The following is a 14,404-nucleotide window of genomic DNA, read 5'->3' as shown; positions in this document are numbered from 1 at the left end:
ACCTGGTATACACCAGGTAGGTCTAGGGGAAGTGGTTGGTCTTTGGTAGAGCGGATAAGGGATGCCAACTTTTTATATGGTCTGTAACAGGAAGTAAGGTCATATTTTTTGAGGATATTAGTTATTTTTTCAGAGGTGCCCTGGATGTAGGGAATAGTGATAGACTTGGTGTAGTCTTTATTGTGGAGGGGGGGGAGGGGGGTTTATATAGACTACACCAAGACTACAATAAAGACTACACCAAGTCTATCACTATTCCCTACATCCAGGGCACCTCTGAAAAAATAACTAATATCCTCAAAAAATATGACCTTACTTCCTGTTACAGACCATATAAAAAGTTGGCATCCCTTATCCGCTCTACCAAAGACCAACCACTTCCCCTAGACCTACCTGGTGTATACCAGGTCCCTTGCAGCTGCAAATTGTCCTACTTTGGCCAAACAGGCAGAACAACAAATATCAGGATTTCAGAACACCAAGACTACATCCGTTTTCACCAGTACAGCCGCTCTGGACTGGCAGACCATGCCTTAGATACCCACCATAAAATTCGTTGGAAGAAGACAAAAATAATCCATCGCAGCAAGTTTAAATACGAAAGACTATTCAAAGAATCTTCAGCAGCTCTAAAAAACGTTCCTAACCTCAACAAATTTGGGTGCATGAAACTGCCCCAAATTTGGGAGACTTTCATTTTGAGAACTTCAGCCCAACTGCCAAGACTACCAAATTAGCCCGCAAGAGGGCACCATTAGGACTTTAGGAACAAAATTAGTTCTTATTTTCTGCCTCATTTGCTTTGTTAGTTCCTTAGTGCACATACCATATCTTTATGTTCCCGAAGATGGCAATGTGACATTGCCGAAATATAGAAGTGATTCATTAAAGTTATCTTTAATTTATTTACTTTATATGCGTTGTCAATTCCGTAAATTAATTACCAGTTATACCAGCTTATGTAAATCATCCTGCAAACTTTCAACATCTGCTTGATTTTTTATTGCGCTACCCAACTTTGCATCATCAGAAAACAACTGAATATCTCTCTTTAAGCCATTTCCTATATCATTTATATACACATTAAACAACAGTGGCCCAAGCATAGAACCCTGAGGCACACCACTGGTCACCTGCCTCATCCTGGACTCGGCTCCTCCATACACCACCTTCTGGTATCTCTCCCTGAGCCATTCTCCTATCCATATCACCAATTTAGTATCCATTCCCATCTGCTCCAATTTGCATAACAGTGTTTCACTGGGGTATCCTGTCAAAGGCCTTAGCAAAATCCAGAAGTACCACTGTGTAGCCAGTTCCTTTGTCCAACTCAGATGTCATTCTATTATAAAAAGTTAATAGATTGCTAAGGCAGGATCTACCTTTAACAAAACCATGTTGGCCTCTACAGAGTATCATATCCTGATCCACTCATTCTTGAATTTTGTCTTTAACCAACTTTTCCGATACTTTTACCACTACTCCTGAGATGGTGATTGGTCTGTAATTAACTACCGCAGTTTTAGAGCCACCTTTATGCAAAAGAACCACTTTGCCTAACTTCCACTCCCTAGGGATCACACCAGAGTTCAAACTTAAGTTACCACTATAGTAGTGTTACAGTCATTAACACTACTACAGCGAGCTGATAGAAATCAAAGGAATAGCTGTTATAGTGAAAGATTGACTTTTGTGAATTTCCTTTATAATGATACTGATGTTCAGATATCTAGCTGACGCTTAATTTTGTGAAAATTATGTCCCTGTACCAAAGCCTTTGTCTGCAGCAATACATTTCATGATAACAAAAGTTGTGATTATAAATTCTTATTTATAAGCAGAACTGTAATGTATATAACAGATAAAATAATACTAAACTATTTTATGCTGTTGGTGCTGATAGACATTTTTGGATAATGACAGTCTGCACTCTTCATAAAAAAAAAAAAAAAAAACTCTTTTTTAAAGCTTACCATTCCAAATCCTTTCATATATGCAGTAAGTTACATGACAACTGATCTTCCAGTGATGTGACTTTTCGAAACTCCAACCTAATTTCCAAAATTGAATATTCCAGTGTCTGTTAAATATTTATAGACCTCTCATTTCAAGATCAAAGTATACTTAATCAGCAGGAAAGGCTAAACAGCAATCATTTGGATATCTGCTATTTGCAGTGTTTTCTATTTATCCAAACATTAGTACCTCATCCTAACCTCCGGTTTATGAATATTGACCTCAAGTTCTAAAAGAGAAGGGGCTAGATGTTGCCTAATTCATTATTATTATTGCTTTTTTTGTTTTTTTTTTCAAAACCAACTATGAAATCAAAAAAAATTAACCAATTTGGCATTTTGATTCTTCCTCTTTAAATAAAACTTTGGCATTTATTCATGCAGACAACTCTGACAAATTAAACTTGTACTTTTATAATAATTTATTAACCTAAATAGATTCAGGTGAATGCAGAAAATAAACATGTTAACATATTTTTGATTTAACTGATGATATGTTTGTTTATCCTCATTTAAATTCATTCTGTGCAATTAAAATTACAATAAAGAACATCAGCTCTGAACTATGGTTTCTTTTATAAATGAACCAATCACAGACTAGAAATGAAACATATATAAAATATAAAAATAAGAGATAGTGCTTAATCAATATACTAACCTTAATAGCTTCAGCAGGAGTAGGTCCAAAGCAGGCTTGATCTTCAAAATAAAGTTGTAGGTATCGTTCTTTTAACCAAAACATTCGGTGATCACATAACTGCATTTGCTGTTTCAATAGTGACACCACCCGGCACAATCCTTTATACCACATCTGGGCTGCTAAAGAAGGAATAACAAATTCAATAGTTCTGTTATCAGAGAGATGAACACCATATAGCAATCTCAGGCAATTTTCTTCTGAGTTTAAATCTTCAAGACCATATCTTCGAGATATAACTCCAAGATCAATTGTGGTACACCCCATCAAAACCTCCTTGACAGAACAGAGATCCAAAAACCCTTCTTCCAAATTATTATGAGATACATCACTGGTTTCATATTTAAACACTAAACCTGGAGAAACAGGCTCTTCCAAATTGACAGAAAGACAATAATCTTGTGGTCCACTACCACGGAGAGAGCTCCAGACTGGCTTGCACCATGTTATAGTTGCATTGCTCCTTTCCAACTTCAAGAAACATATTGCTGAACGAGAACCATCTTCTTCCCAATGTATAACTGTTGTTCCATGGTGAAGACACTGCAACATGTGGAAGTCCAAATTCTTCTGATTTAACGGGAAAAAACTTATCCCATGATCATTACTAAGTAGCTGAACTGGTTTATAAGAGCCCAAATCTATTTCATAAAATGCATCAAGTTCGCTATTGGACATATATGATGTTCTGTTAAATGTAAACAAAATAAAACATACTTTATTATGAATAATTAATAATTACATGAAGAAAACACAAAAGATTTTAAGGTTAAACATAGAAAAATCTTGTTATAAAATAATACTAAATTATTTTAGTATTATTTTATAACAAGGGTTCTTTTGGGTTCTGAAAAAAAAAAAAAAAAAAAAAGCCATATAAAAAAATAACAGAAAAGAAAACTTTTATAAGATTAAGGCAAAGAAGTTTCCATTAAAGTGATTTCAAAAAGTTTAATGTGTCTGGGATCATTTGAATCCATTTTTTTTTCAGTTCTGGATACTGTGTCTGGGATCATTTGAATCCATTTTTTTTCAGTTCTGGATACTGTTAAGTATCCAGAACTGAAAAACACTATTCTTATAAATAAAAGTTTTTACAAAAACTGCTATGATTCCTCAGTCCACTACAAATGCTCATCTTTCATTCCTCATTTCATTTTAAATTCTCATTCAAAATTTTTCAGGTTGAAGTTTCTGGAACAAAAACTAAGTGGAACTGAAATGAAAATAATTTACTAAATAAACTAATTATTTACATTACAATGTTTCACTATCTCAACCTAACGTTATCAAAAGCACCTTAAAGATGCATACTCAGTAAATACTGAGAATGAAATGACATTGAGAGGACAGTCACATGCATGGCAGGTGATAGTAGTACTCTTCAAGGTGATTTTCTGTGATTATGAAATGAGGATAGGGTGGTGCATCAAAGTTTTGTGTAGGCCACACTATCAGTTCTACAGAACTTGAACCACTTCCAGGAACAGTCTCTGTATTTAAATTGGACTAGTATATTAGCTTAGCTTTATTCCACCTGATGATAACCATGAGGTCTTAGATAAAGACCTCATGGTCTTTATCTAAGGCATGCTGTGCTAGTCCACCTTTAGGATGACCATACCTAATACGAGAGGGCGCTAGTGAGCCAAGCACTGCGGACACGATTTGAAGAGCTCCTGATTCAGATAAGTTTTACTAGGAATAATTAAGTATATATGCATAATTGTTTGAGTAAGAGTGGCTGTAAACTTTGTTATTATTGAACTAAATTACGAAATCATTATTATTAGACCTAATAACCTGCAGAGAAGAAAAAAATGGCAGTGGCATTGTCATTCCATGATTTTAATTTAGATTTCAGTCGTTTCATTAAGTGTGAGGTCTGTTATATGTATTCCTTCGATTACATAAATGATTTGTGGATGTTTAGTGCGGATGGAAGAAGGTTTGTGAGAAGTGTGACCTGAACGAGGAACTGATGAATACAAATATGATATTGATGACAGAAAGTGTTAGTACTGATTGTGTCGCGAATGCACATTTGAAAGAGAAGGATGGCGAGAGAGAGAGAGCTGAAAAAATTTTTAAAAAAATCAGGAAATAAAAAAAAGAGCGATTTGAAAACCATAACGGATGTCAAAAGGGACGAAAGTGAGGCAGAAAGAAACGAAATTGAGAGAACGAATGAAAGTAGAAATGGCATGATGCAGAAATTGCAAGTGAAAAAAATCGAAAGAATAAATGATAGCGAAAAAAGAATGAATGATGGCGAAAGTTGGACGCGCATGTTGGACCGAAAGTACTGAAACAAAGAAAGATGAATGACAGTAAAAGTGAGAAGAATGATAGTGAAAGTTGGACGTATGTTAGTCCGAAAGTACGGAAACAAAGAAAGATAAATGAGAGTGAAAGTGAGAAGAATGATAGTGAAAGTTGGACGCATGTTGGACTGAAAGTACGGAAACAAAGAAGGATGAATGTGAGGGAAAGTGAGAAAAGGGAGTCGAGAGTTAGAAAGTTAGAAAGATTTAATGATAGAGAGAATGTGACACGACATTCGGAAGGTGAATTGGATTGGATGAGGCAAGAAATGAAATGGATGCAGAATGAAATTAAGAGAATTCAGGTCAAAACTATTAAAATAAATCATGATGGCGCGAGTGGCGTTGTATGGCGACTCCATTATTAAAAGTGTGCTAGAGGATAAAATGCACAAGGTATATTTTCCAGGCGGTAAAATGAGTAGAGTGATTGACGCATTGGACATGAGGCAGGAGAGAGCAAAAGAGTTAATTGTATTAATTGTTACAAATGATTTGAGAGAGAACAAAGAGCATATCAAAATGAAGTTGCCTAGGTATGATTGTGGTGAAATGAGGCGGAGAGCAAGGATTATGAATGATATTCTGGCTGAAATGTGTGAGGAGATGGGAGTACAGTTTGTTAATGTGTGGAATGAGTTTGAGGGATGAAGTGAGCTGTATGGGAGCAATGGACTACATTTGAGTGGTTATGGTGTGAGTCGCTTGGAGAGACTGCTGCTGGCAGGCAGAGAAGTGAATAGAGAGAATGAATCAGTTCGAGAGGAGAGTGATGTGGAAGAACATGAGAGTAAGACAGGAGAGATTGAAGAAGTGGAAATGAATGGGGAAGTGAGTTGTATGAGTATAGAAAATGAGAGAATGGGTATGCAAGAGGAGCAGGGAAACGGGGAGGCTCAGGGTGGACAGGGGTACACAGCGTGAGAAAGGTGGATGCTCCAAGAGGAGGTGAGAGCATGTGTAGGCAGGAAAGAAATGGGATGACCAGGGATCAAGAGGAAACAGATGGAATTGCAAAGGGTTCTAAAATGAAGAAGCAGAAAGGGAAATGGCCCCAGTCCAGCATGGAGAGATCACATCGAGTGAGTGGTATCAGTGAAACTAGCTGTAGATCCAGAAATGAGGTGTTGTGTTTGTATACCAATGCTAGAAGTATTAGAAACAAGGCGGATGAAATGGTTGCACTAATTGCGTCTGTGCACCCAAAGATTGTCGGAATAAGTAAGACATGGTTAGATAAGGACAACATCCTGACAGGAATAGAGATGGAAAGGTATGATGTGTTTCGTGAGGATAGAAGGGGTAAAAAGGGAGGGGGAGTGCTATTGATGATAGAGAAAGGGTTATGTCCATACAAGGTAGAGATGCAAGAGGGAAATCGGGTCAACTCTCTGGCACACTGTGAAGGAATGTGCCAGAGAGTTGACACCTGTCTTGACATATTTTTTTTAATACGCGTCTTGCACTTGGTCAAGTTCCTAAAGAGTGGAAGGAGGGCAAGATTGTGCCACTTCATAAAGGAGGTGATCGAACTCAAGCATCAAACTGTAGGCCTATCTCTGTGTCAGGTATTGTGGTTAAGTTGTTGGAGAAGCTTGTGAGAACTAGGATCCAGAGTTGGGTTGACAACAATGGTATAATCTTTGATGGACAGCATGGATTTGCTAAAGGGAGGTCATGTTTTAGTAATCTACTTACTTATTACAGTAAAATAACTGCTTCCTTGGACAGAGGAGAAGGATACACAGTAATATACTTGGATTTCGCAAAAGATTTTGATAGAGTACCTCATGATAAGTTGACAGTAAAACTAGAAGAGATGGGGTTGTATATTAGATTAGTGCATTGGATTGGAGACTGGCTATCTGAGGTATCAACAAGTTGTGTATGGGGGTGCGATATCCAGGAAAAGGAAAGTCACTAGTGGAGTTCCTCAGGGGTCTGTTTTAGGGCCATTACTATTTAACTTGTATATTAATGATATTGGTGAAGATTTGGATGGAGATATTCAGTTGTTTGCAGATCATGCAAAGTTGGGACGAACTATAAAGAGTTGTGAAGAGGTTGTGGCCTTGCAAGAAGACTTGAATAAATTGAGTGATTGGGCAACAAATGGAGATGCGAGTTCAATGTTGCAAAATGTAAGGCTTTAAAATTCGGAAAACGAAGATGGGATGCAGAATTTATGCTTGGTGAGAATATATTGTTGGAAGTAGAGGAAATAAGAGATCTAGGGGTAATAGTGGATAAGGATCTAAAATTTAGGGAACACATCGCCAAAATTGTGAAGACAACACAAAGACTTCTGGGAATGATGCGGAGGACACTGACGTGTAGAAGTAGGGAGAGTCTTGTTCCATTGTATAAGGCTTTGATTAGGCCACACATGGACTATTGTGCCCAGATTTTGTCACCGGGTTTTCAGAAGGATGAAGAAATGTTGGAAAGAGTACAAAGGCGACTGACTAAGGTAGTTTCTGACCTCTGGAATGTTGAGTATGAGGAAAGATTGAGAAGATGTAATTTGCAGAGTCTAGTGGAGAGAAGGAAGAGGGGAGATATGATAGAGACCTACAAGTTGGTAAGGGGTTGTTATAAGATCAATGGTGGAGAAGTTCTACAAAGAATAGTGGGAGATCAGGGGAGAACCAGAAGTCACCCATGGAAACTGTATAAAGAGGGTGTGAGTAGGGGAGTGAGAGGCAGGTTTTTTTCATGCAGAGTTGTGAATGATTAAAATGCCTCTGAGAGTGTGGTGTCTGCAAGGAGTTTGAGTGTGTTTAAGACATAGTATGATGAGATGTGTGTGTGATAAAAGGACCTTCCAGATAAGTCTTTGACTCCATGAGGTCTTGTTTAATAATAATAACAATACACTTTTCATGTTCTTTTCTTCTTACGAAGGTGATACATCCTGTCTCTTCAAAAATACTGGATCCAACATTAAGAGGGGGGACTCTTAACACCCTGGAAAGAGAGAGAGAATTATGGCCTATCTCACGAAAGTGGAAACTTTGTTCAGAGGTTTGTAAAATGCTCTAATTTTGTGTTGGTGTTTTAGGAGTGAACCCAATGTATCTCTTATATACCTTTAATGTAGGGTATAAATAAGATGTATATAAATATGAAGTTTAGCAAGAATTTCTGCTGCAACCATTTTGTTTGAATGATATAAGTCATTCAAACAAATATAGTTCTAGGTATAATGGTGATGTGAAGTGAAGTGACATGCAAGTATCTGCCTATGTGCATGTGCTTATAGCAGACCAAGCAAGTGAGGTTCCATCTAAATTTCTTGCATCAAATGTCCAAGAAGGCTAGAGCTCTTCATTTTCCTCTTCAACAGTGAAACTAATTTGGGAATGGATACTGTTAAGGAATTGATAAAAAAAAAAAAAAAAAAAAAAAAAAAAAAAAAAAAAAAAAAAGCTTGTGGGCTATTATGAGGCCAAATGGCAAACACATTCTATATACCTCAACCATACTTGGTCTTGGGAAAGGGGGGGGGGGATGTACTGAATTTAGTGCTATAATTTCAAAAGATTCCTTGTTTTTTGTTGCATTACAAAGATGATGCAACTGTGGTGATGAATTTAACAGAATATGAAAGCAAGATGCACATACTTTTACAAGATCAGTCTACATACCAAACCATAGATTGTGATTCTATTAACTCTCAAAAGAATAAAGTTTGCAAATTATTGAAGAAAGTCACTTCCTTGTCAAAAGAAATGATTAACAAACTGAAGCTTTTTCATGTTAAAACATCCAGAATATATTATTATTATTCAGGCCTCCATGGAGTCAAAAGACTCATCGCGGGAGGTCCTTCCTAAGAAACACATAGTCCATCATACCACTCCTTAACCTCATTGACCGTTCTCGCTCTCACCACTCTATCAGGCAATGCATTCCATGGTTTGACCACCTTCCATGCAAAGAAACCACACCTCACTCTCTTGCTCACAGTTTCCTTTTGTAACTTCCAGGGATGGCCTGTAGCACCTAAAATTCAAAAACAGGATACACCCTTACATCGAAATTCTGGCTAGTATAAACAGTTCCACACACAAACTTGCTAAACATTTAGCTAAATAACTACCCCCCACACACACACAAATGATTCCTCCTTTGTTAAAAATTCTGTTCACCTAAAAAGCATATTAGAAAATCATATCTTAAAATCTTGTGATGTAGAAACACTAGAGAGCATTTTTGATTATTTGTCTTTAGACAAATAATCAAAGACACTCTTTGAATCAAATAATTCGATTCAAAGTTTAAATTTAAAATCGAATTTTAAAATCCTTAAAACTCCTTGCATTAACAACACATTCTGGTAATGCATTCTATTCACTGACAATTTTCCATGTAGAAAATCTACTCTCACACCCTTCTTTACCACATTCTTACATAACTTCCAGGGATGACTTCTATTTTATCCCCTCTTGTATTCTAGTCCTTTTATAATCTTATCTGGATTAATACGATAAAATCCTCTCACTAACTTAAATGTCTGTATCATATCACCTCTTTTTCCTCCTATCCACTAAACTCTGCAATCCACATTTTTTCAACTTCTCTCTCTCTTTCTATAGCCAGCATTCCAAAGTCCCGATATTGTCTTAGTTACTCACCTCTGGACACTCTCCAATTTTTCCACACCACACTGAAAACCAGATGATCAGATCTGAGCACAAAGTAAAGTGTAGTATGACCAGTGTTTTATACAGTGGCACAACCACTTCCTTATCCAATATAATTATCCACACTACTATGATGTGCAGCTTTTGCAACACTTGCAATATGCCCTTGAAACTTCAGTCTACTGTCAAACATCACTCCCAAATCTCTAACCTCATCCACTTCCTGCAGTATGGAATCGTCGATATAGTCCATATATTTCTACACTCCAAAATGCAACACCTTACATTTATTGATATTAAAACTACATTTTTATTATTATTAAATCACTATTTACCAGTGCACTGTTAATTGAAACTCTGGATTTACTGAAGTCCCATTTACCTCCAGATATATTTGAATTATTTAAATTTACAGTACATGTAGGTTATTTTACATGAAAAGGGAAGATATATAAACAGTGAGATAGGATAGCAATGAGGTCCCCCTTTAGGCAATTTCCATACAGAACACTTAGAAAACCTATCTACAAATACATCACACTCTCAAACCAGTGGTCTGGCTGTGCTATGTTTATGATATGTTTCTATTTGAACATATGGTTCAAACACATTAGATACATATTTAATGCATTTAAATAGCCAACAACCTAAAATTCACTTCACAACAGAATAAGAATCTTTAATGACTGTCAACAATATGGTATCCTAAAAACACTCACTCATAGAGCAGAGCTATCTGTTCCAATGACAATGCTTTTACTACTGAACTCACTTACTTGCATCACACTTTCTTAGCCAATGGCTATAATCCCCATAGGAGAGAAAAATACTAAATGCTCCCAGGAAATCCCCTCCTTGCCTATTATTACACCAGACTAAAAACTGTTACCATCACATGTATTCAAGGCACATCTGAAAAGATATACAGAGTGCTTAATAAATATCAGCTATGCACCATATTTAAACCATTTGTCAAACTGGCAACTCTCTTCTTTGTCACAATCAGACAATCAGGAGTATATGAAGTGTCCTGTTCTTGTGACCACAATGGACAGACAGAAAGAGCTGTTGACATCTTCCTTGGAGAACATAAAAAATATATTCAGCACTACCATTATGGCAAGTCAGGTCTAGCAGACCATGCCTTAGATAATCCCCTCACACAGGATCGAATGGAAGAAAACAAAAGTGCTACAAAGAAGTCATTGTAAGTCAGAGAGATTGTTTTTGGAATCAGCAGCAGCCAAAAATCTAGGAGACAGTCATTTTATGATCAAAGTAACACCCCCCCCCTCAACCGGTCATGCTGTCTATAGATGTCCATCTAAACCTGGATACAATTCTGTAACACCTGTTGAATAACATGGATAAGAAATGCAATTTGGTCTCACTATTTCATCCACCTCAGCCAGTAGGGAGGTTAATACAACAATTTAGTTCCTTGTGTTGCCCGTTACAATTTTTAAACTAGTCCCACTGTTATACCAAACTGCTGTTGTTTTGTATACTGTGACAAACTGTTCTTGTGCTCTGAAGATTCTGGATATAATACCAGCGAAATATCAGCAAATAAGTTAATAAATATTAATTATTTTCTTATCATTTTGTGTTGTGAATCAATACTGTTAAATAAACCAGCATGTATTACCCATGTGCTTGTTGAAGTTGGATGCTAGATGTTTAGCAATTTCATAGGTGGGATAATTTATTTCATTCACAATGAGATTTACACGCTGACATTTTACTATCTCAATCTAGGATTATGAAACCAATTTTAAGGACACTCAACAAAGACTGAGCATAAAATGACTTCAAAACAAGGACAGTCACATGCATGGAGGGCAACAGTGAATGTGACTGTCCTTGTTTTGAAGTCATTTTATACTCAGTCTTTGTTGAGTGTCCTTAAAATTGGTTTGATAATCCTAGATTGAGATAGTAAAATGTCAGCATGTAAATAATTAATTTAGTTAGTAAATTATTTATTTAAATTCTAGTTCCACAGAGTTATTGATCCAGAAACTTTAACACAAATCATTTGCAACAGCTATGGTAATTTTAAATATGAAATCATCCAAAATTTGATATCCCCCCCCCCCAAGTTTCCCAAGACAGTTATAAAGAGGTGTCTGAGAGAATGGCTAGAATCCACATCCAGAAGTGATGAGATAGTGGTATGATCCTCTATAGATAATATACATAGCTTTGTTAATGGGAATTCTTGCTTAACATCTCACATTCCCTAACATAGCGACAATGAAGCTGGATAAAAGAAATGGAATATATCTTGATACTTCTGGATTTGACTGAGGCAGATGACGGTATTCTAAACAGGACATTGCTACACAAATTATTTAAAATAAACTTGAGATGTGGACAACAGAGTGGCTGACTGATAGGTATCAGAAAGTGATATGTCCAAAAAAGGAGGGTTACCATGTTGTACAAGGTTCTGTATTATTTACGCCACTGTTATTTAACTTGTATATTAATGATACTGGAAATGTTCTAGAAGATAATATTCAGTTATGTGCTAATGATGTAAAGTTGAGGAGAATGATAAGAAACATATCTAAAACAGAACTGCAGGCTGATTCTAAATACTGGTTCCATGATCAAGTCCGCTCTCCAGTCAAGAGGCTGCGGGTTCGAATCCTGCCATGGGCATAGATGTTTGTGATTGTCTGTGGAAATACTAGTAGTGGCTGTCAGCGGTATATGGCATTGGTGTAGTTGTGGTCAATTGGTGGATTGTGAGTGGTGGAAGCACAGCTGTAGAGTAGATGCCCTCCCTCGATGAGTCTTTGGACTCTCTAGAGGTGACAAATAATAATAATAATAAAGGTTGTAGCCATTGGCTCTAAATCTTTTTTTTTTTAAAGGTTAAAACCACAATGACCATAGATATAGTTTTGCTGAAAGTAGCAATATATATTTTATACTGAAAATAACAGTAAATCATCAGGATAGGTTAGGCAATTCAAACAAGGCAAAACAACTATTGGTTAACTTGTGTCTGAAACTATCAATAGAATTTTTAAGGATAAGCCTTTTCCTGTTTCACTAACTGGCATTTAGCAAAGCCTATACAAATTTCATATTACACCAGTGTCCAACAAAACCTAAGGATGAACACTATTTTTGAAGATTACAACTTTTCAAATTGCAAGATTGCAAATGCAGACAAATCAACTTGTGGTAATTTGTATAATTCATGATTTCAAGTAGAATGAAGGTTTACATTCTTCTTCTTCTTCGAGTACCATCTCCTATCAGAGGTCGGCGACCACCTTGGCAAATTTTGAGCGATTCTTAGCTACTCTGAGCAGTCTCTCAGAGTTCATACCAGTCCACTGTGTGATGTGTGCCAGCCAGGTTTACATTCAAATTTTCTAATTCAACTCAAAGGGGGCATGTGGTAGCACTCAACAAGATAAAGGGCAAAAGGTTGTGCTAAGCAAACTGTGTTTGAAGGAAGCTCTTAGCTCTTTTTGTGAAGGAATAAACTTGAAAACTTGGATGTCTTGTAATGTATCAAAGACATCATCCAGATGATTTCATGTAGGAAAGAATTATTGGAAAGTTTAAAGAAGGCTGTAGAATTACTGATATTGTCAGAGAGTTAAAGGCTGTGGGCAGCATTTAAAACCAATGGAATGTGTTCCAGATGTTTGCCAAATAGGTTGGCAAACCAAGGAGCATGAAGACAGATGTTTGATTATAACAGCAAAATGTAATCGACACACCATGGCAAGTCAGTTTGAAAGTTGGCTCCATTCAAGCACAGGTATGTGAACATCTCGACAAACTGTGAAAAGATGTCTGCAACAAGCAGGCATATATGCCTGAAGGCCTGTAGTCTGCATCCCTTTAGCCACAGCTCCTCATAAAGCATGTTTTCAGTGATGTTCAGAACCTGAAAAAGTGTTGTTTAATTAAGTGAAAGTGAATGTGAAAAATCAGGGAAACTAGAGTTTTTAGGGGGAAGCTGGTGAGTGGATATGCAGATATCAGTGAGGCAGTTGAGTGTAAGAAGGTGCATAAAATGCAGAAGTTAGTACTAAGGGTAACAAACCAGAATGGGATGGTTAGTATAAAGTGTCAGAATAGTTGTGTGCCTAAGGGGCCTTTATCCTTTATGTACATTAATGTAAACTTTATGTACACTTGTTCCAAATGCCAGGGCATTTGGGACAAGGGGGGGGGGTATTTTTGGTATCGTTTAGTTCACCCAACAGATTGGCAATCTGGGGAAAGGAGAATGGATATCAGTTTAATGTGGCAAAGCGTAAGATTATGCATTTTGGAATGAAAAGATTACCAGCTGTATACCACATTGATGGAACTGTACTCCAGAAAATTGATGAAGCCAGAGGTTTGATAGTGTTAGTGGATAGGGAGTTGAAGTTTAAAGGGCACATAGCAAAAGTGACTAAAGCAGCTAAAGCAGATTACTTAGTTACTGAAGAATACTTTGACTAGCAGAGTCAAGCAGGTTATTATTCCTCTTTATCGAGCCTTGATAAGACCCCATCTTGACTACTGCATGCAGTCGTCTGGGTTTCTTGGTGATGATGAGGAAGAGGTGGAGACGATCCAGAGGCCAGTGACCAAGATGGTAGCAGGTCCATGGAATAAACCTTAAAAGAATGGGTTGAAGATTTGCGGGTTACAGAAATTGGTTGACATGCAGGAAAGGAGTGATATGATTAAGATATACAA

General features: G+C 36.9%; 1 protein-coding gene across 1 annotated transcript in view; it reads right to left on the bottom strand.

Moving 5' to 3' along the window:
* LOC150106422 (uncharacterized) overlaps positions 1-14,404 on the bottom strand; it is a 766,385-nt gene that overhangs the window by 443,716 nt on the left and 308,265 nt on the right. The window contains exon 24 of the mRNA XM_090392993.1: positions 2,674-3,400. Coding sequence (XP_090249119.1) covers positions 2,674-3,400 — 727 coding nt within the window. The remainder of the gene's footprint in view (positions 1-2,673; positions 3,401-14,404) is intronic.

This window comes from Typopeltis vanoorti, chromosome 5, assembly GCF_054136105.1.
Source record: "Typopeltis vanoorti isolate ZY-2024b chromosome 5, IOZ_Tvanoo_1.0, whole genome shotgun sequence".
Lineage (NCBI taxonomy): Eukaryota > Metazoa > Arthropoda > Arachnida > Uropygi > Thelyphonidae > Typopeltis > Typopeltis vanoorti.
The sequence above is the reverse complement of the archived record's forward strand: the minus strand, read 5'-3'. Positions and strand labels throughout refer to the sequence as shown.